The sequence below is a fragment of the Pleurodeles waltl genome, chromosome 11, assembly GCF_031143425.1.
Source record: "Pleurodeles waltl isolate 20211129_DDA chromosome 11, aPleWal1.hap1.20221129, whole genome shotgun sequence".
Lineage (NCBI taxonomy): Eukaryota > Metazoa > Chordata > Amphibia > Caudata > Salamandridae > Pleurodeles > Pleurodeles waltl.
In genome coordinates this window covers 203,278,929-203,303,043 of record NC_090450.1, presented here as the reverse complement: position 1 = coordinate 203,303,043, position 24,115 = coordinate 203,278,929, and the positions used below count along the sequence as shown (strand labels likewise).

Sequence of the window (24,115 nt, the reverse complement as noted above, 5' to 3'; positions counted from 1 at the left end):
CCTTCAGTCTCAGTTCCCCTTTGATTACTCTCCGGCCCTGAGACTTCCTTTTCTGTAGTTGTAATTTTTCGACAACTCAAGTTCCTCATCAGTTGGACACGTCACCTTCTTTGTGTGACTGGCATGGATCCAGTTTGGAATTCCCACACATTTCACAGCAGTAGTAGTTGTCAGTATCATTTGATACGGCCCTTTCCAACGTGGCTCCAAACACAACTTCCTCATGTGTTTCTTGACAACAACCCAGTCACCACCTTTCAGATTGTGACCTGGACCATTTATCGGTGGCAGTGTGGTGGCTTCCACCTGGTGAGAGAAAGAGCGGACCACGTCAGCCAGACCCTTGCAGTAATCCAAAACCATATCATCTGTGATATTCACAAGAGCATTTGCAGGCACTGCTGGTAATTACATAGCTCGGCCCATGAGAATTTCATGAGGAGACAGTCCTGTTTTCTTGTTAGGTGTATTTCTCATTGACATCAGCACTAAGGGCAACGCATCAGGCCATTTCAAGTTTGTAGCTGCACACATTTTTGCCATTCTCGACTTCAAGGTACCATTCATTTGTTCCACTAGTCCTGAGGCTTCTGGGCGGTAGCTACAATGCAACTTCTGTTCAATGTTCAGTGCGGCACACAAGAGCTTAACCACCTCATTGTTGAAGTGACTTCCCCTATCTGATTCTAAAGAGATCGGGAACCCGAAACGTTGTATCAACTCCCTAAGCAGCAACTTCGCTACTGTGAGACTGTCATTCCGACGTGTAGGGTAAGCTTCAATCCAGTGACTAAAGATACACACAATCACCAACACGTATCTCAAACCTCCACACACAGGCATCTCAATAAAAATCCATCTGCATCCTTCTAAATGGACCTCCTGCTCTCCCAATGTGACTCAAATTCACCACTGTTCCTTTCCCCGCATTCATCTGCTGACAGATGATGCACCTGTGACAGATTACCTCTGCTGCTTGTCTGAATTTTGGATTGAACCAGTCAATTTTCAACAACCTAATCATGGCGTCTCTCCCAATATGTGCTTGTCTGTGGTAAGACCTTGCAAACTGTGACAAAAGACTGTTTGGCAAAACCATTTTTCCCTCATCTGAAACCCACAAATCATCAGGTCTTTGTACACATTGCATTTTAAGCCAAAAGCGTTTCTTGTCTTTGCTGGCACGTCCCTGCAACAATTGTAACTCTTCCATTGTGTCAACCACCCTCAATGCATAACCTGTGCATGTTTTCATTTTCAGTTTCCAATAACAATTCCCACTGATCTTTGAACGATATACAGTTCAATGCACAAAACCTTGCGACTTGATCTGCATATCCGTTTCTCATTGACACAAAGTCTTGTGATTTAACATGAGCACTGCATTTCACCACTGCAATTTCAAGAGGTAACTGAATCGCGTGCAACAACTCCTTAATTCTTTCGCCATTTTTCACCAGAGAACCAGAAGAGGTCAGGAAACCCCTCTGGGACCACAACTGGCCAAAATCATGGATAATTCCAAAACCGTATCTGCTGTCAGCATAGATAGTAACCTTCAATTTATCAGCAGCATGGCAAGCTCTAGTAAGAGCAACCAATTCAGCCACTTGAGCAGAATATACTCTTTCAAGCCAAAATGCTTCCAGGATACCGGTGATTGTACACATAGCGTATCTGGCTCTCAGTACTCCTACTGAGTCTCTTAGACACGAGCTGTTAACAAAGATAATGTAATCGTTTTCTTCCAATTGAGTATCTTTAATGTCAGGTCTTGGTTTGGTGCACAGTTCTGTTACCTCAAGACAATCATGTTCTACTTCCTCAGCATCATCAACATCTGTATTCTCATTAGGAAGTAAAGTTGCCGGGCTTAACACAGTACAGCGTTTCAGTGATACATTAGGTGACACCAATATAATTGTTTCATATTTGGTGAGTCTCGCATTTGTCATATGCTGGGTCTTAGTACGAGTCAACAAGATCTCGACTGAATGTGGGACCATGACTGTTAAAGGATGTCCCATCACTATGCCTTCACACTGAGTAAGGCTTTGACCAACTGCTGCAACTGCTTGTAAACAACCCGGTAAGGCTGCTGCGACTGGGTCCAAAGTAGCTGAAAAATATGCTACTGGGCGGTTTGCACCTCCATGGACCTGTGTCAGGACAGACAAAGAACAAGCATCACGTTCATGACAAAACAGTACAAAAGGCTTTGTGTAGTCAGGCATATCTAAAGCTGGAGACCTGCACATGCACTCTCTCAGTTCAATGAATGCCCTCATTTCTTTCTCTGACATATTTAGGGTATCCGGGCCATCCTTAACCTCCTTGACAGTCAACCTCACCAAAGGCTTCGAGATAATTGAGAAGTTGGGAATCCACTGGCGACAGTAGCCCACCATTCCCAAAAACATCCTCATGTCTCTTTTGGATGTCGGGGGACTCATTTGTAATATGGCTGTCACTCTTTCTTTGGATATTCTCCTTGACCCCTTTTCAATCAGGTGGCCTAAGTACTTCACCTCTTTCTAACAGTACTGTAGCTTCTTTGGGGACACTTTGGGGGTTATTACAACTTTGGAGGAGGTGTTAATCCGTCCCAAATGTGACGGATATACCATCAGCTGTATTACGAGTTCCATAGGATATAATGGACTCGTAATATGGCTGGTGGTATATCCGTCACTTTACCGTCACTTTTGGGACGGATTAACACCTCCTCCAAAGTTGTAATAACCCCCTTTATGTCCGTTCTTTCCCAAATGATTCAGTAGGGAAATAGTATCATACCTGCAGTCATCTTTCGTTTTGGATGCAATCAACAAATCATCAATGTACTGTACTAGAGTTGAATTAAAAGGCAGTTCCAATGATTCCAAATCCTTCTTCAATATCTGATTGAAGATGGAATGTGATTCTGAAAACCCTTGAGGAATTTGACACCAACGATAAACCTTGTTCAAGAATTTAAAACTGGATAGAAATTGGCTGTCCTCATGAAGAGGCACAGAAAAGAATGCTTGAGACAAGTCCACAACCGTGAACTATTCTGCATCACATGGAACCTGAAACATGATCACGTCTGAATTTGGTACTATGGGGCAACATTTTACCACTATCTCATTAATTTTTCTCAAGTCTTGGGCAATTTGAACTTTCCCACAAGGCTTTCTCAGTCCCATTATTGGCGAATTACATGGGCTGCTCATCACTTCTTTTAAGACCCCTTGCTTCACAAAGTCTGCAATTTTCTGCGTCACTTGTATGAGAACATCTTGTGCCATGTGGTACTGTGGTACCTGGGGAAACACAGCATTTGGCTTCACATCTACTTTGACTGGTTCTACTCCTTTGATCAGTCCCACTTCCTTTCCTGTCAAGTCCCACACCTTCTCTGTCACTGTTCCCTGTAATTCTGTTGGCAAATCGGTCACTGTGAACATCGGTAAGAAGCTTATCAGAGGGTATTCCTCATCTGTGGTCTCCGTCTCTAGCTCTGAGATCTGACCATCGTCCCCTTCATCATCACTGTTTGTCTGCACCTCAATTCCTTCATTGGAACAGGTGACCGAACACCTTGTTTTACACAGTAAGTCTCTTCCCAGTAGGGATACGGGACTTGAATCACAGACTACAAACCTGTGTAATCCCTGAAAGGTACCAATCTCAATTTGGACCGGATCCATAATCAAATTTGTCAGGAGCTGATTTGCTACTCGTACCACCTTTATAGTACGCCCTGAAAGCGGCAATTTTGGAACCTCTGCACTTCTGACTGTAGAGCTTGTAGCTCCTGTGTCAACCAGGAACAAAACCTTGTGACCCATCACCTTCCCCTGCACATAAGGTCCCCTCTGATCTACTTCAAGGGACGCTGCAAGCCTGCACTCCTCACTCTCTGAATGATCATCCGACCATTCATCGTTTATTCCATCCTCACCACGCAATGGGAACTGTTGTATTGTATTATTTTGACTCATTGTTTGGCCTGTGACCTGTTGAGGAAGCATCACCTGTTGCTGTCCCATCGGAGCTAAGGGCAACTGCATTTGCTGTCTAGGTACCATGGGAATCTGCTGTTGTATTTGCTGCAACTGTGCTGGTTGAACGCGTGGCATTTGCATTTGTTGCATAGGCTGGAGACCCTGCATCTGAATCATATTATTCTGGAAGTTTGGATTTGGACCCCTCATTCTTGGACCCCTCACATTTTGAAATGTACCGACATCATTGCTTTGTTGAACAACACCATCCTGCACCATCATTGGGCACTCCCGCTTCCAGTGTCCCACACCCCCGCACGCATGGCATGGCGACATCTTTTTCATCCCTTGCTCGTCATTTTGAACCACAACAGTATTCAAGTCTGGACCATGGTTCATAAAACCTCCCAGACCTCTGCCTCTTGTTGGCGGTTGGAACATTCCGTTCCCTTGAGGTTGCTGCTGTACCATCTGCTGTACTCCATTTCCCTGCATCCCTGCCTGAGCTGCCTTAATTTGCATCACCATCACCTTCTCTTTCAGCTTTCTCTGCTTCAGTTCAATCTCATCGCTACAGTATTTCACATACTGCAACACCTCATCAATCGGCTTTGCTTGCCAACAGATCAAATGATTCTTAATCATCTGGCTAATCTCTGGCCTCAATCCCTCAATGAACCTGAACACAAGGTGATTCATGTCTTTCGGCTCTATGACTTCTGTGCCACTATAGTGTTTGAATGCTTTTAACAATCTCTCATAGTAAGCATGTATCGACTCTTTGCCTTCTTGTGCCGTTCAATCAATTTTCTGCCAATCAGTGACTTTCGGCGACACCTTCTGTTTTAAAAACTCAGTCACCTTATAGTAGTACCTCATCACTTCAGGAGACGGTGCTCCAGTAATCTTATCCCTTGCTAGTTCTTCTGTCGGCCAATCCACACCTCTCTTGCACTCAAGCCACAAATCAGATGGGACTATAATCTCAAACAGGGTATTCAAGTCTTCCCAAAGACATTTCGCAAGCTTCACAAACCTGTCTGTCTGCTGATACCACTCTATCGGCTTTTCCCTCAACCTGGGATAGTCATTTGTGAATGACAAAATGTCACCTCTAGACCACGGTACATGAACTAGAACCCCTCCAGCTGTTTCTCTCATTAGTAACATCTTTATTGTTCCCGTGTCTGGTGCAGCTTTTGCTTGCTGCGGTTCCAGGCAGTCACTTTTCCTCTTATCTCTCTTCTTTGCCCATCTGCCTTCCCACTTCTCTAATGCTCCCCAAACCTGCACACTCTGTAGTATCTCTTTGAGGTGTGCCTTCATTACAGTGGATCTCATGTGATCAAAATCTTTAGGTTCGAAGTCTAGCCTATAACTCCTTTTCAGATGCTTAGTATTGTCTAAGTCTATACCATATTTGTCTGCTACATTCGCTAACCACTGGTGCACCTTACTCACTTCTTTGGTTATTTTCAGGCACAGGTACCTCAGTTCTGCCTCAGTGTATGATTCTAACCTGTTCACTCCCGTAGTCCCTTCAACTAGCTCAGCTGCTTCCACACCCAACCTCAAAAAATTCAGGTATTCCTCTCTCTCTGACCGCTAGCTGTCGCAGGAGTAATCTGCGGAGTGTTAAGCTTGTCTAACCACTCAGTCAACTGTTGCGCCGTTAAGCCTTGCAACAAGATATTTCCAGCCTGCATCGTTGGAGTCTGAGACGTATTTGCTCCCAATACCTGTGGTGTCAGTAGATACAAACCTGCTTGTCTCATTGTCTCTAAAGGAACCCCAATCGGACTGAAATCCAACAAGGATCTAGATCCCTCGACTGTCCGTTCACCCGATGTCATCCCTTGGAAACTTCCCGTGAACCCTCCTCTTATCACCTCTTGAGTCATTACTCCTTGGTCACATACACTAGGCTTGGCCTGCGCATATAACGGTACTGGCGGACCAACAGTAATCGGCAATGATATAGCAGCTGGTGTCTGTCCGTTTCCCTATCCCGGTGGATCATTAACTCCCATAGCTTGATTCATCATAGGTGCTGTAACTGACTGCGGTCCAGCGACCGAAGTGTAATTCGGGACCACCTGTTGCTGCGGCTGGGGCAGCAATTGTGGAGTTGGCTAAATCTGCACTAATTTTGATCTCGTATATACTGGATCAGGCGGCACCATCAAACTCGTAGTTGTCTCTAATACTGTGACATCAAGATAGAGCCTCTGAACTGGTGGTGGTTGCAACCGTATCTGCGTCCCGGGTGCAGTGGATACACTAGCACCATTCTATATCAGGGCTGATGTGATAACATTATTTGTCTGTACTGTATTCGCAATCCCTTGATTCTGTGACAAATTTTCAGGACCTGCACTAGTACTCGGTCTATTGTCATTCATGGCATATGGTGGCGGTCGATCATGTAACAACTGAATTAGAAACTCATCATCATCAGAATCGTCTGCATCTACCCAAGACTTCTGAGTCTCCTTCTGCCTGCTAGATCCTTTGTCTGTTTTACAAGTGGCCTTTCTTCCCTGTGTTTCGGCTTCTTGAGTTATTGCCGGAAACATCCTAACTCCGTCCATTATTTCTCTTCTCCACATCCTGGTCTCACTATCCCATCTAGCTTCTGCTAAGGTCTTTTCTGCTTTCCTCATTCTCCGCTCGAATTTCTATTGCCTCTGTCGTATGGCCATTAATTCCCAAATCGCTAACGCCTCAAACTGAGCTGGTCTCGGAGGTGGCTTCTGCTCATTTAACGCTTTCTGCAAATTTTCTTGAACCTCTATGTTAAATGTTCAATTTTCTGGAAACGCCAAACACCCATCTTTCTCTGTTAATTTGCACCAGTGCTTTAGCCAAAGACATGGCACGACTCCCTTCTCCTCCATTACGGCATAAGCCGGGGTGTCATCTGGCGGTGTAGGCTCCCCCACACTCGCTGTAATGTACGCATCTCCCCTCAAAGCACTCTTTAAAGCCTTGAAAAACTTCATTTTTGCGTCTTTTATTTAGTTTAGAATCTAATCAGGAAGTGACTTTAGTTCCCAGAACACTCTTCGCCTACCTTCTCAACCAATTGACTCTCACGGACGGCTGCCAATCCGTGCGCGACCCCTCTCTGCAACTAACCTATCTCAGCACGGCTCCAATGACGTCACACTCACACACACTGCAGCTGACAAGTCTTGCGGCTTGTCTTCCTCACTCTCTATCCATACAAAAACTAATACGATATATTGCGAGCACTTTAACAACAAAACCCAAATTTGCCTGTTTACTACAGGAAAGGTAACACAATCACTTCAGAAGTTTACAGAGATTTCACTTGAAGCCTCAGCCGCTACTCTCTCCTTCTCAGATCCCACACCCGCAAGCAAGATTTGACCCGCAAATTCTACTCTCGACTTGTCAATGGCTCGTCCTAGTGCACTTTAGAACTTGCCAAATCTCCATTGAAGGTTTCAATCACACAATTTGACTCAAATTCGACTCGTCAACCACGCCTGATTGACCTATTAAACCGCACAAATTACAACATAAACCAAGTGTCTCATACACTTATCAATATACTCCGGAGTCTTAGACCACGGCGGGTCCGTACATCACCATCAACCACGTGGAAAAGTTTTTGAGCACAAAGCGCCACACTCACATGAAGTTTGCCGACTTCCCTACTCTCATACTGCGGAGTACGCCCACTACTACTAAAACGTTACCTGGCCTAACTTCTCACAAACCTCACAATTCACCTGCGATATGCATAAGTTGAGCAAGCGCAAATTCTACTTCACTCATACTATCACTAGAATGCCGAGAACATACCCAACTCACTTCGGCTAGCGCCGAGATTCCAGGAAAGTCATTTGGGACTTACGAGCACATCCTACCTCCTTTGCATTATTTCAAAAATACTTCTAAAACAATGGTCCCTCATCCTACAGCCCCAAAGGCCCTAAACCGTCCTCTGCTACCAGAACTGATAACGCGCCCCAATCTAGATAATTTATTCACTCTGGGACTCGTTTTAGGCCGATAAATCTTTTGACCCTGATTGAAGACTCCTTAAGACGAGATAACTAATCAACATGTCAATCAATAGATCAATAACCTCATCGATATTGACAATAGCAAATCAATCAAATTGATCAATAACATCAATAAAATTGAAACACACCATGACCTTTCAGTCATGAATAACCACACAGAATTTAGTAAGATTTATGATATTTATTCCCTATTGATTACAATTCTATCAGTAAGTTTATTAGTCTCAATACCACAAAACACATCAACACAGTTATACTATGACAACTCGAATAAGATTTAATCAGAGCAAAAATCATAAACATTAGAACAAAGCACGACGTCAACATGGGTTATTCTTTAGCAGAGTATTATTATCGCATTATTCAACAAAGCATAGATTCAGTCATTTGTCTATTTGCGTTCGTTTTAGTGAATTCCTTAACTAACCTCGAATTAGCATTAGCATGTTGGGCTTCATGCAAAACAATTTAGCAACACGAATTTAGAAAACTATGGTCTCTATCAAAAGAAGCAGTTGGTACCTAGAAAGAAAAAGCAAACAGACAATTACAATTTCATCATCATATAGTTACCCTCCGTAATGGGTTAGCATACAGAGTCAGTCTTCGTCCTCAGGACATCAGTTGATTCGAAATCAGCCAGAAAACACAGCAAAGTTTAGTAAGACGGGACAATAGGAATACCTCCCTCATAAGGAGGAAAAGTATAGAACGGGCTAGGCAAGGGTGAGGATGGTTTGAAGAGTCAAACAGCAAAGTCTTTAAGCAGAGTAACAAAGTGGCTGGGTGATAGAAAAAAGGCACGTAAGGGCTTGTAATGGCTGATTTCTCCTTGAGCCAAAAGATTATATTAAACTTGTTGTACAGTCCCCTAATTTCCAATTGGGCAAGTTTTGGTGCACCATTATCTCCATCCAATAGTTTACTTGTCGCCTCATTGAGATTGTCACCTCATAACAGTTCTCACGTCGTTTATTGGTTCCTGGGTTTGACGCCTCCAACGGGTAGAATGTCAGGTGAGGAATAAGTGACATTTGTTACTCAAGTCAGTAGTCCCATTGTCTTCCCTAGTCTAAATGACCTTGTACCTGTTGCGAATTACACTGTTGCGCTCCACAAGAATGTCTCCTTGAGCAAGTTGGGTTCTCATGAGAAGATTTACTATGGTTACACACACATCTCTAACTCCTGGAAAAGTAAAGCTTCACGTCCTTCAGCAAGTCAGCACATTGCACGTTAGAAAAACACATTTAATATGAAACCAGACAGCTAGGCCCTGACTCATGCTTACTAAGGCCTAATGTTAATTTAGCAATTCTAATACACAATACCTAACATTAATACAGAAAAATCATACATTAATATATTAGTAATCCATCATTAGTCAATTTCATTAATCATCGAATACAATAGTGGCCACTCCCCGTGGGCACATTTCATACACATGCGCTAACGTTTACATTTTCTATGCGATTTCACTAAGCATTATATTGCAAGCTTCTCATGTTAATGATTAGATTTTAATCACGCTCCATCGCCACCGACTTGGCTCAGACCCTAAGGTGCGTGACTTGTGCTCTAGTAGTGTTTATCCCTGGCAGTGTTCCTCAATACATTTTATTTTATCTCTGTTACGTGATATGCAAATATCCACAGTGACATCCTCATACCAATCAGATCTTTATCATCAAGATGCCTTTGACTGTGAAGACGTTTTCACTCATGCATTACTGAAACATCCAGTACCATTTCTTGCAGTGTTCTTCATCCCACTGATTTACAACTCAAAAAGAAAATTCACAAACATCCAACTCAGCCTGATTTAACAACCAGCAATCACTCTGTCAGCTTTATTCCCAACCCCAAAAGGACCACTGAATAATTTGCTTCATAGAAGGACCATATGAATCTCGCAACAGCCAGTTCAACTCCTATATCACCAAGTGAGTTCAAGAGAAGACTGTTGAGGTCCATAAAGAGCATTAAAAGAGATCCTATTTTAAGTTATACATAGGTTTCTAATACCCCGGTCATTTAATTAAAACCTGCATGTCTGTCCAATTAAATAATCCCATCCATCACCCATCCATGGAGCCAGCTGCACGAACCTTGCTGTGGAAGAGGCATTTGAGTTAAGGAGTTAGATTAGAAAGTACCAGGCAGTGTCTTTTTTGACAGGTACTACATACAACCGGATAGCGTCTTTCTGATTCTCCGCAGCTGCTTTTAAGTGGTTCGCTTCAGTCAGGATTGGCACATCAGCTATAGCAGGTGGCAGTGCCACATTACATTTCACCAGTGGAAATAGATGGAATTTATTTTGTGGTTCAGTGGCTAATTAAAATAACAGGGGTCGTGGTGATCAGAGAGGACTGCTTCAATAATCCTGCGTATAGTTCATACAAAACAGTAGTAAATTACTCCAACTTAGAGCAGGGGTTAGTCCGCCACCACACATGGACATGGTAGTGCAACACTCTCTTCTAGAAAATAATGGAGATAGGGACTTAAAATAAACCTCCATACAAAACAATAAATTAAAATATTCAAAATGCTTGAAAATATATATCACAATAATTTTCTGTTTAAAAATTAAAAAAATAAAATTTATGAATGATAAAATATCTTTCCAATGTTTTTAAAATGTATAAAATAATGTAACATTAACTTTTATTCAAATGTAATTAGAGTGCTTATAATTAATCCAAAACATAACTTAATAACTATTAATACAAAATAACTATTTTTTTACTTTAGGTGGGAATTTATCTTTTAATTTAAACTTCCAGAAAATAATTTGTTTTTAATTTAGTAGATTCACAATAATTAAAGATTTCATTTAAAATAAAGTTAGGAGTACTACAGCATGTTTCTAAATGTTGTTCTACATTTATAACAAATATATAACATTAATTTACAGTAATATGTACATTAATTTAAACTTTTTTACTTTTCCTTATACTTTACCATGGGGAGACTCCACAATCAGGGTGGCGATCTTCCATGGTAAAGAATAGGGAACATTAAAGAAGTTTATGAAACTTCACAATAAATTAGATAAATACTTTTCGGTTGAAAATGAATAAAAAACAACTTTATGTACTTATTTTGAATGTAGGAAAAAATAAAAAGCTACAAGATTATTAATTTATTAAATATTGAATACATTAAATACATTAAATGGAATACAAACAATTTCTGCAGTTTAAGTTTAAAAATTATTTCCTATCTAATGTTATACATTAATAATGATTATAAATTATATTTGTTAATGTTTAAACTATTTTAAATAATGTAATTGAATTTAATAATATTTCCTGTGGGGGGTTTGTTTAAAGTCCCTACCTCCATTATTTTTTTGTGGGACGGTGTTGTCATATCAGTGAATGGCCATGTGTGGTGTTGGACTTCGCACCATGAGGCCCTCATGGGTGAATAGTTGCGCTTTATAAAAACTGATTGATTGATTGATTGACTTAGTACTGTTTTAGCAGTAGTAACTTATACATATATATTTGGCACGTTTGTGAGTCTACATTTTGAGCAGCTTTACACTCATATTTTGTAAATAGTAAAAAGTGGTAATTATTTAATATTCTAAGAGTAAATTACACATGTGAAATACTCCTAAGTGTAAGTTACCTTTGTGAACTGTCGCTATTTGTTCCTAATATAATTGACTAAAATATAGCCCATTTCAGCTAATACAAAAACTACACTGAGTGGGACCATATTTTTGTAAACGCTGTTTAAGACTCAATACTTCTATCAGATGAAATTTCTTTCTAATAATTTACCTTTCAATTATTCTCTTTTTAAAAGCCTGGATAAATCAACTAATTTTGGCATTTCAACCTAATGACCATTCTCAGAAGATATATTTAATAAAAAAATGATCTTTCATCTCTTTGCAACTCTTTGTACATTTGTGTTTTTTATAATATTACTTCTACCTGAATCATGTTTATGTTTAACATAAAAAGATAATATAACTGGGTAATGGTTTAAAAACATGGGAAGCTCTTTACAAACCTAGGCTTAAGATAGTGAACTCCTTCATAGTAATGTAAAGGTGTGTCACACTTTCTTACATTCCAAGCAAGTTTATGTTTATTTTGACCTTGGAAGAATGTACTCCCTAAATCCAAAAAGTAAATATTTCTATTAAGTCCTCCATAGTGTTCACAGCAAATGCATCAAGTTTTTGAAGTCACCTCTTCTTTCCAATTCTGAATACTTCCATTGGTATTTTACTTGCCCCATTTAAAATGTAAAAAGTTATGACCTCATTACGAGGCTGCCGGTCCAGCGGTGGCAGTTGGACCACAGCGGCTGTGGCGGTCCGACCGCCACATCACAGGATTGGTGGGCAGACCCACCTAAAGACTTCCATCCCTTTAGGATCAAGGATCGCGACAGGGTGAGAGCAGTCGGGCTTTCAACCAGCCACGGCGGCACTGAACTTAGCGCTGCCTGGCTGATTACAACCCCTCTTTCCACCAGCCTTTTCATGGTGGATCCCCACCATGAAAAGGCTGCCAGAACGCCAGTGCCTTGAGCCTATGGCATGGGCAGTGGCCTCTCTGCCCAGCACCATCGGAATGCACACTACTTGCTTTGCAGACAGTGCTCATTCCGAGGGTGCTGAAGTGTTAGGAAATTGGACTCGGCTCTCTTAAGGGAGCTGAGGAAAATATCCGAACACTGGTCCCACAGGGCAGCCGGTGGGAATGCATATTGCAATGGGTCTGGCGGGTGAGAATGTCACTGCCATGGTGGTGCATCCTCCCTGTGAGTTTGGCGGTCCTGTGGTGGGACCACCAAACTCATAATGGGGCCCTTAACTACGGCCACCTCTCAATGTCTCAGGTTTCAGGGGACAAAGCATATCCATGTGCAGATGTTGCTTTACTCAGTGATCTTCTAAAAGTAGTGACACTTTCCAATGTAGGAATGGCAATTGGAATGCAGTCCAACACCAGCCTCTCCATCAGCTACGTTGAAAAATGTGTGGTAATTTCATGTCAACTCCTCAAATACATATGGTAGTCATTCTGGACATTAGAAAATTTGTGGCTTTCCTTCACTCACAGTGAGTGTTGGTCCTGAAGGCTGCAGTTATTTAGTTAGCTATCAATGATTGGAGAGGTGCACAACAGCAGTCTAGTAATTTTCAAATTTACAGGTATGGTGCATCTGTGTAGTTCAATGAAAAAGCAAAAGCTGAAAACCAAATTTAAACTACACAAACTTAAAAAAAATCTAAAGTTATAGGTATAACTTTCATTTACAATTTATCAACCACCTTCAAGGTATTATAACTACCAGACCTCGTTACACACTCTTTTCAGCTCACTAACCAGACAACACTAACTCTAACTTGCGATTCTACCATGCACTATATATAAATGTAGATTGGAATGAAGTAGAGAAGAGTAGTGAGTAGTAGCATATTGCATGGTGTAGTAAAGTCTTTTATGGTGTAGTGGCATAGTGTCTCATATAGTGGAGTCAAAATAGAAGACTGGAACAGTGAGTTGTACAGTTGAATGGCACGTCAACCAGTAGAGTAGGGTGACGTAGACTGTCATAGATTGGAGTAGAGTGTTTTAGAGTGGAGTAGGGTGAAGTGGAGTGTCAGAGAGTGGAGTATCATCAAGTAGAGTTTCTTAGAGTGCAATGGAGGAGAGTGCCCTAGAGTGTATTGCCCTGTCATCATAGAGATAAGTTGAGTGGTATGTTGTAGAGTGTCATACAGTGTAGTACAGTGGCATAGAGTAGATGGGCATAGAGTGGAGTGGCATAGAGTGTAGTACCGTGTTGTAGAGTGGAGTTGCACACAGTAGAGTAGAGTGTCAGACAATGGAGCGGTGTAAAGCAGAAGGTAGTACAGTAGCATGGAGTGGGATAAAGTGTAGTAGAGTGGAGTAGAGTGGCATGTCGTAGACTATAGTGGCATAGAGTGCAGTGGAATGGAATGGCATATGAGGAAGGTATCATAAATTGGAGTATCGTGTTGTACAGTGGAATGTAGTGGGGTGTGGTACTCTATTAGAAAGTCATGTAGACTACAGTAGATAGAGTGGCATACAATCTAGTTGATTTTTATAGAGTGGAGTGATGTATAGTGATGTACTGTACGGTGCAGTACAGTACGGTTTTGTTGTTTGTGGTATCATGTTGGCATAGAGAACAATGGAATTGGCATTGAGGGATGTAGAGTGGAGAGGTACACATTGGAGTAGTGGAGTAAAGGGAGTAGTGTGTCTGAGGAGAGTGGAGTAAAGTGGGGTGCAGTGGTATACAAAGAGTTGTGTACAGTGTTGTATAGTGGACTAGCGTATCGTAAAGTAGAATGGAGTAGAGTGTTGTTCAGTGGCATACAGTATAGTACAGTGTTGAACAATGGAGTGAGGGGGTAAAGTGTTGGAGAGTGGTAAACACTGTAGTAGAGTGCAGTTGCTTAGAGTACAGTACTGTATGAAACAGTGGCACTGCATAGAGTGGATTGTTGAACAGTAGCCTAGAGTGAGATAAAGCGTACTGATGTAGCGTGTGTAGTAAACTGTTATAAATTGGAGTGGGATCTTGTGCAGTACACTGGAGTGGCGTAGAGTGGAGTAGCATACAGTGCAGTGGCACATGGTAGTATGGAATAGAGTGGAGTGGCAAACAGTGGAATAGCATACACTGGACCAGAGTGGCAAACACTGAAGAGGCGTAAAGTGGAGTTTTAAAAAGTGTAATATCGTAGAGTGGACTGGCTTAGAATGGAGTTGTGTACAGTGTAATAGCATAGCGTGCAGTGACGTAGTGCGGTGTGTTGTACAGTGGAGTGGTGTAGAGTGAAATAATGCAAAGTGGAGAAGCCTACAGTGGAGTGGCGTATGATGGAGTGGTGTAGACTGAGTGGCATACAGTGACATGGGGTATACTGTAATAGCATACAGTGGAGTGGTATACATTGGAGTGGGTCCAATCGAATAGCATAGAATGAGGTGACGTAGAGTCGAGTGCTATGCAAAGGAGTGGGGTCCAGTGACATACAGTTCAGTGACATACAGTATAGTACAGTGTTGTACAGTGAAGTGAAGCGGTATAGACAAGAGTAAAGTGTCGAAGAGTGGTATACAATGTAGTAGAGTATTGTAAAGTTACATTGTGTAGTGTACAGTACTGTGTGAAATAGGGCAGCTGCATAGAGTGGATTGTTGTATCAAAGTGTAGAGTTAGGTGAAGTCTCATACAGTGGAGAAGAATCAAGTGGAATAGTGTAACGTAATGTCGAGTAAAATATAATTGATTGTATTGCTGTGTCGTAATGTAGAGTGGCATGGAGTGGAGTGTTCTGGTGTAGCATGGGTAGTAAACTCTTCTAAATTGGAGTGGGGTCCCATACAGTAGAGTGGAGTACTGTGTCACATAGAAAAGTGATGTAAAGTGGATTACAGTTTTGTACATTGGAGTGTACAGGCATAGAGTGGAATATAGAGTTGAACAGTGGAGTGTGCAGAGATAGAGTGAAGTAGAATGACTTAGAGTGCCATGAGTTGTGGTAGACTTTTATAGAGTGGATTTATATAAAGTAGAGGAGAGTGACATACAATGGAGTGGCATTGAATGGAGTGGCATACACTGTAGTGGTGTACAGTGGTTTACCGTAAAGTAGAGTAGCATAGAGTGGAATAGCGTATAGTGAAATACCGGACAGAGTAATCCCCTCCGCCAAGGTTGTAATCAGGCTCATAGTGTGGAGAAGAGTACACTGGATTGGCATAGAGTGGGAGCAGCGTACAGTAGAGTGGCAATAAGTGGAATAGAATAGAGTGGAGTCATGTAGATTGGTGTGGCATACAGTGGAGTGGCATAAAGTGTAATAGCATACACTGTAGTATCATACCGTAAAGTGGCGCACAGTGAAGTGGTTTAGACTGGAGTGGTGTAGTGTGTGGAACGGTAGAGTGTAATAGCATACAGTGGAGTGGCGGACAGTGGAGTAGCATAAAGTGGAGTGGCATACAGTGAAATAGCGTAGAGTGGAGTGGTGTATAGTAGAGTGGCGTAGACTTGAATAGCATATAGTGGAGTATCGTAGAGGGGAGTAGCATACACAGCAGTGTTGTTCATTGAAGTGGTGTAGACTGCCTTGGCGTATACTGGAATGGGGTAGAGTGTAATAGCATACAGTGGAGTGGAGTGGTATACAGTGTAATAGCATAATCTGGAATGGCATACAGAAGAATAGCATATACTGGAGTATCATATAGCGGAGTGGCATATAGTGAAGTGACATACACTGAAGAGGCATATAGTGGAGATGCACACAGTGTAACAGCATAGAGTGCACTGGTAAAGAGTGGTGTTTTGAACAGTGAAATAGCGTTGAGTGGAGTGGCGTAGATCAGAGGGTTGTACAGTGGGGTGGCATAGGGTGTAATAGTGTATAGAGAAGCAGTGTACAATGGAGTGGCATATAATGGAGTGGTGTAGACTGGAGTGGCATACCGTAGTGTGGGGTAGAGTGTAATAGCATACAGTGGAGTGCCGTACACTGGAGTGAGATCCAATTGAATATTGTAGAAAGAAGTGAAGTAGAGTGGAGTGCCATACACTGAAGTGGCATAGAGTAAAGTACAGTGGAGTTACACACAGTAGAATGGTATAGAGTGGAGGAACATGCAGTGGAATGGCGTAGAGTGAAATAGCATATACTCGAGCAGTGTGTAGCTGAGTGGCATACTTTGGAGTGGTGTACACTGAAGAGGCGTGGAGTGGAGTGGCTTAGAGAAGAGTGTTGTACAGTGGAGTAGTGTAGAGTGAAATAGTGAATAGTGGAGCAGTGTACAGTTGAGTGGTGTATAATGGAGTGATGTAGGATGTAGTGGTTTACAGTGATATGGGGTAGAGTGTAATAGCATACAGTGGAGTGGCGTACATTGGAGTGGTGTCCAATCGAATAGCATAGAATGAAGTGGTGTAGAGTAGAGTGCTAATCACAGGAGTGGCGTAGAGTAGAGTAGCGTACAGTGGCAGTGCATATGGTGGAATAGCATACAGTGGAGTGCTGTTGAGTGGAAGGGCATGCAGTGGAATATAGTAGAGTGGAGTGGTGTACAGTAGAATGGCATAGACTGGAATTACATATAGCGGAAAATCATCCAGTGGAGAGGCGGACAGTGGAGTGACGTAGACTGAAGTGACGAACAGTGACGTTGTATGCAGTGTAATAGCATAGAGTGGAGTGTCATAGAGTAGACTCTCATACAGGGGAGAGGTGTAAAGTGGAGTGGCGTAGAGTGACATAGCATATAGTTGAGCGGCTACAGTGACGTGGCATATGGATGTATGTGAAATTTAATAGCAATGCAGATTATGGTGTGCAAAGTAACACAAAACAGCGAATTTTGCTGCCATGCATTTCTCTAGATTTACCCATCAACACAGAGCCATGCATGGTGTCCTTGCGTTCCTATTTAAATATGACTTAAGTATTGCGTTGCCTATGCAACACCAGAGTGACACAAGGATACTGCAATCCAATAATACAGCTAGGCCATAGTTACATTTTGGGCCATGGTATGCTGTGATAACTTTGCAAAATACCATGGTACATGGCAATGACAAGGCAATATATAATGGGTAATAGCTGTTTTTTTAGATCAAAAAGGCAGCCATATTGTTTTTATTACACTTTGGCTGGTGGAAAGTTACTAGAGAGGTAATATCCAAGGTATTCCTATCTTTGATAATACTAACTATAACTTCAGCGATGTAATCTGAAATTTTCTTCTTTTTATCTGTTATATTTGTGTTGTATTTGTTTATTGGTTTACATAGTCATATGACCATAAATGTGTCTTTTAGTTTATTCACATAATAATTCTGAAACTTTACATATGCAGTCTAGTTTGTTGTTTGAGCTTCTCCACTACTTTTAGTAGGATAGTGCTACATATGAAGCCCAAAGTGAATGAAAGCCAATCATTGTTGTTATAAAAATTAAGATTATTTTTTTCCTAATGGTCTGTCATCACATCCTCCATATAGGAGTTTGTGTAGCTCACTGCTAGGTCACTTTTCCATTGTTTTTGTTTTTGTTTGGCTTGTGGGGCACAGTTTTATTTGTTAACCAGAGAGCATGCAAAGTTCTGTAAGTTAAGATGTTTTCTATTTGTTTTGTATTTGTTTAGAGGTTTTCATTAGCATCTGACTATAAGTAGGCATTTCAGTTGTTCCTCTAGTAAATCTGAAACTTTACATATGCAGTCTAGTTTATTGTTTGGGCTTCACTACTACTTTTAGTAGTATTGTGTTACAAGATGTCACTAAGTAAAAAAAAACATATCTTAACATTTACATACTCTAATTACCTGCAGTAACCAACAGAAACATCTGTGCCCCCTATTATGTAACTCTGGTAAATTCAATACAAATCCAGATGACTATTTTTGTGCTTTGCCAAATACAAAAGTCAATGGAAAATGCATAGCATTTTGGGACCCCCATATTTATCTTTACACCCCTTGACCAAACACAGCGAAACTGTAAGTCTTCCCAAAATCAAACTAGGGCAGCAGGTCTGCAAAGCTTCACGCACATACACACATTCGTCATACGGGTGCAAAGTTATAAAGGGACAAAAACCCGAAAAATGCTTATCTCTGGTCACTCTAACTATAACATAACTACAGAGTACATATATATAGATGTATCTATATATAGAGCGAGAGAGTTCAATCTATATCTATCAAGATAGATAGATAGATAGATAGATAGATAGATAGATAGATAGATAGATAGATAGATAGATAGATAGATAGATAGATAGATAGATAGATAGATAGATAGATGAGAGAGAGCACAAGAGAGAGAGTCTACATCACGGGTAATTGTAAAACTCAAATATGGGCCTTTATATAGACCACCTGACGTGGTCTATTTGACTCTCTCAACCTTAAATCTTCCAATTTTCTGTTGGTGTGAGACCTACCTTTTAATTTATATAAAAATTGATGATAAAGATATGATGGCGTTTACTAAGGTGCTTGGGGTTTTAGGTTTGAAACATGCTGGGGTTCAGCCTTCTAATCATACAGGACATATTTTGAGGTTTTATTTTTTCATCTACTAATTCCTGTTTGGTTAGCCACCCTTTAACAAATTACCTGGTCAGATCATGTTCTGGGTTCCGCTCAGTAGTAGGACTCTCATTTAATGACTGGTTGCCAAATTCCTTGGTCATACTTGCTCTGGTCCACATCAAAAAATCTCATTGGGCTAAGACTTTGGCTCCATCTTATTTTGAAGACCTGAGAGTGCCATTTCACTGTAGAGCTCTTGAATGCCAGCGAAGGCAGAGGAGGCTAAAGTGTTGTCGGAAGGTTATCAACAAATACCATCACAGTATTTGATCTTTTGATGCTTACTTCTTTCCAAGAAGAAAAGAAAGCACCAGGAATCCTCCTAGAAAGATTTTCTAATCTTGAAAAGCTTTCTCACTTTCTGTTTGCCTGCTCTAAATACCAAAACCCATTTGTAGAACCTCTTCAACAATCTGGTTACCTTTTTTAAAGGCTGAGTACTGAAAATATGGTCCTTTTCAGGGTTTGATGTCTCCAGTAGCATTCTCCCTGGTGGAGAGCTAAGTGGTGTTCTCGATCCTAATACCAGCCTGTCCAAATTCCCTTCTGTGTCTATTGTCTACAGAGATACTTAAATCTGACTTCTGTTAAATAAGGTTCACCGATGGATCACTACCTTCCACAAATCCTGGCTCTTGCCAAGAATCTAGTAGTACCAAAATTGATGAAAAAGCTGCAATAAATCTCTAGCCACTGTCACTCTTCCACCTGAATGAAAACATGCTCACCCTTAGACACTAGCATTCTGGCTAACTATGGGCCAGTTTCTTTGCTCTTGTTCCAACCCAACCTGATTGAAAGATATGTCATCTCTTAGCTAGCATTGTATTTGGAAATAAATAGCTACAGGATGAACCTCAGTCTGAATTTAAATGATTCTATAGCACTGAGACTCCCCATCATGCTGTAGCTGAGGATACCAGAACTGTCTTGAACCAGGGCAATTTGGCTGCCTTATTCTTAGTGGACTTCTCTGAATCATTTGATATGGTTGCCCATCGTGTGCTTATACATAAGTTATTGAGCTTTGGGGTTTCTGACTTGGCTTTTGAATTAGATTGTCATTTGTTTAAGAAATATCTAATTGTCCTGTTGTATCTCCTTTTTCATTGGATTACTTTAGTTTTCCCTGTGAGCCCCCACTGGCAGCTCTGATTAGATCTTCCGTTTTCTCCTGCATGACAAGTGTAGATGAAATGCAGATTATCATTTCCATTTTTGACAATCTGGGTGAAATAAGAGCCATTCCTCTAACTGTATGGAAGAGAAAGCTTTTCAAAGCTCAGTGAGAAAAAAACCAAGGTACTCCTCTTTGGAGCTAATAGTCCCAGCTGGTGTTCAAATGGTGGCCCAAAGAACTTGGTCCATTAACGTCTTCCACCTTCTATGCCAGAAACCTAGGTGATATTTCATTCACAGCACAAATCACTTAGGTAGCTTCTAAGTGGTTTGCTCTGATCTGGACATTAGCAGAATTATTCCATATCTGCCCATTTCTGCTCACAAATCCACGATCCAGGCCCTCATTTCTTTTCACCATGACTATGCCAATGCTTTATATTTAGGTTTGCCATCTTAACATCTTGACAGACTATAAGTAGTACAGAATTCTGCGACTAGAGTTATTCTCAAACTCTCTTGGCTATTCCAGCAGCAGTAATGTGCCTGCTTGCTAAGTTAGTCTTCAGCACCAGAACATTCTGTTTCTGTGGTAGCAGCATGCTTTTGAAGTATCAGTCAATTCAATTCAATCAATATTGCCATTGAGGGGTTCTGACTTCTGCAAACCACGAGGCCGAAGACCAAGCAGTTTATAAAGGTTACCACAACCCCAAGATGGTAATATAGGACCATAATATATGTTACTTTTATATCACATGATATATTAAATAGTGTTCTGCAAAAATACTGAGGGCCTCATTTAGAGTTTGGCGGTGGAGGTTAAACTCTGTCACAAACATGATGGATATCCCGTCCTCCGTATTTCAATTCCATTATAGCCTACGGAACTTGCAATACAGCGGACGGGGTATCTGTCACATTTATGACGCAGTAACCCCTCAACCCAATGCAAAATCAGGCCCTTAGAACATTTGAGTAGCACCTGTTTAGTAAGCATTAAAATAATTAAAATGTGTTTTTTGCCATATGTAGTATTATAGATCAAATTTTACATGCAAAGCACATTACAAGGAAATTGAAAAAATGCAGTCTAAAATATGCTTTTGTTTTGTAGTAAACTGACATCACTGAGTTGGATTACTTTAACCTACTACCTCTCATGGGGTATAGGCCTTCATCCATGCATCTCCAGCCATCTCTGTTACAGGCTTTTCTTTCAATCAGGTGTAGCTCAACTCCTTGCAGTCGGATGCCAGGTGTTTCTTGGCCCTCCTCTTTTCCTTCTCCCTTGAGGGTTCCAGGTCACGGCTTGCCTGGTGCAGTCTGTTGCCTGCTAGTGGGCTGTGTGACCTATCAACCCCCAGCATCTTTTCATGCTTTCTTCATGAGCAGGTAGTTGGAAGGTTTGCTACCTTAGGTTGCCGAGTTGGATTAACAAGACATATACAAAGAAAGAAAATAAAATGCAATATGGGGCAGTGTACATTTTTGTTGACAGGTTATGCAATTACATCGCTTATTTTCACAGACTGAGGAGGACTCACTGGTAGATGCTTGCGGCATGGATAAGTGTTCAAGGGTGAGCTTGTCAGGTGTGCTGATTATAGCCTAAGAGCAGCATTATCTTTGTGAAGGTGTTGTTTTGTACCAGCACTGAAAGTACAAGAAATGCTGAGTTAACAATCCATTTTACTTTACTATTTATTTAGGGAATCTAAATATCATGCAAATGAATACAGCACAGTAAATTACTGAGAATTACTGCAAATAATACCCAGTTAGACCTCTTTTCCGTGAAACACCACTGGCAAACAAAATAAAAATGGTTAACCATGTAACTATGTAATATGCATATATCCATGAACATACCAGTTTAATTCATTTCCGAATGACCAGAATTCAATAAGGTACTTTTGAGCATGTGTTTCATTTGGGGTGGATGGGGCCAGTGATCACTTCCAGTACATAGCAGTAGAGTGCAGTGTTTAATTTAATCTATACATTTCCATGGTGGAGGGCAGATTTCTACTGTGCAGTGCTTCAGTTTACATTTTTAATCTCACAGAGAAGTGAGGACCATTTAGGAAAATGCAATATTTTTGTTATTAGTCTTTTTTAACATACATAAAGTATTGAACTCATACAGTAAATAGAAATATTTTTTATTTTTTTTATGTATCTTACTTATGTGTGTGTATTACAAAGAATGGTTGGACATAAAAAAATATCCTCACTTGCTGTATGGTAGCGGACTAGAGTGTTATTCTGTGCCCACTGTGCTACAAGCAATGTAAAAAGATTACTGTATGCTACTCTTTATCGGATGAAAGTTTTATTAGGAAGTTGCATTTATCGTGTTACTATTGAAGTTCTGTACATTGTGGTAGGATTCTGACTTTTTGTAATTTTCTTTGTGTTATAGGTTTGGAAAGAAGTCTAGGCCGGCAATGTATGATGCCACCCCAATAGCTTACGAAGATTACAGTCCAGACGACAAACCTTTGGTCACGCTGATAAAAACGAAAGATTTGTAATCTAATACATGGGTTTGGTTCTTTTTTCAAAAGAGTGGAGTACTAACCCAACTAAGTATTTTTAAGAAAACAAGTGAAATTTAGACTGTAAGCTTCTTAAGAGAATTTTCAGTAGAACCGCTGGGGACAAATGTTCTACAGCTTTTGAAATTGGATTTTCTGAACATTTCAACTCAAATGAAGGCAGATACAAAATGAAAGATTGTTACAGTGAGTGTTACTTACATAGTCAACACTGACACTGGAAGCAGCCACATTGTGGTAGTCACAACAATGAGGGGAGTGTTTCTGTGTGGCGTTTCAGTGCTAGCTTCCCAAGTAGGGTTAGTAAAAGATGTGTGGTCTAATGCACAGTATATCCATTACAAAATGAAACAGTTCAAATGTGTGTTTTGTGAAACGAATCTTAAGTAGGAAGATTTAATTATCTTAACTTGGATGAATTAGCTTTTGATCTATCCCATGCATGGGTACATAACCAGTTTCTGCATTCTTTGTTTCCTGGTAATTGCTTAACCATTCTTTGTTTAGTGTTTGTCATTTCTGTAATAGTATTCATGCTAGGCTTTCTATAATGTATAGCACGAAAGTACCTAAGAGGGCAATTTAGGACTGGACTGAATCTATATTTTTCTTTGATATGTCTAAGTTTTTATATTGTGTGTAAACAGTTGTTTGGTTTTCAATGGTTGCTAATGTATCAACTCGTTAAAGATTGCGCATTTTTCATAGTGCACCTGGTTTCAATGCAGTTCTTTTAACTTTTTAGATGTATTTGACTGCTAATATGCTCCTTCAAGTCTTCAAGTTCTCGCTGATTTCAAAGGATACTGATTGAATAAATGTTATCAAGTAAATTCTAAATGGTTAAGAGTCTTTTTTATACATTCAGCAATGGATATTACATTTGCATCCAAGTACAACAATACTCAGCACTAAGAACATGACGAATAAATAAATCTAAAATTTAAAGACAATGGGACAGATTTAAGATCCCCTAGCGCCTCCTTGCGCCACATGAGCATAGTTTTATTTACCTCTAATGTGGTCCAATGAGGCCAAAATTGCCGTGCCAAATTTACAAAGTGGTGCAATGCATGGATTGCACCACTTTGTAACCCTTTGTGCTACAATATTCCTGCGCCAGGCATAATGTATGCAAAGGGGGTGTTCCCCGATTAGGGGGGGGGGCGCAAAAATGGCGCAAGTAAATCGAAGAGATTTCTTTACATCATTTCTTTCGGCACTTTAACACCTGCTCAGAGCAGGCGTTA

At 40.7% G+C, this 24,115-nt stretch overlaps 1 protein-coding gene across 1 annotated transcript in view; it reads left to right on the top strand.

The window, feature by feature from the left end:
- The window catches only part of DNER (delta/notch like EGF repeat containing), a 1,195,805-nt gene extending 1,172,107 nt beyond the window's left edge, over positions 1-23,698 (top strand). Inside the window, exon 13 of the mRNA XM_069213419.1 lies at positions 22,730-23,698. Coding sequence (XP_069069520.1) covers positions 22,730-22,841 — 112 coding nt within the window. The 3' untranslated portion in view covers positions 22,842-23,698. The remainder of the gene's footprint in view (positions 1-22,729) is intronic.
- Positions 23,699-24,115: the final 417 nt, after the last annotated feature.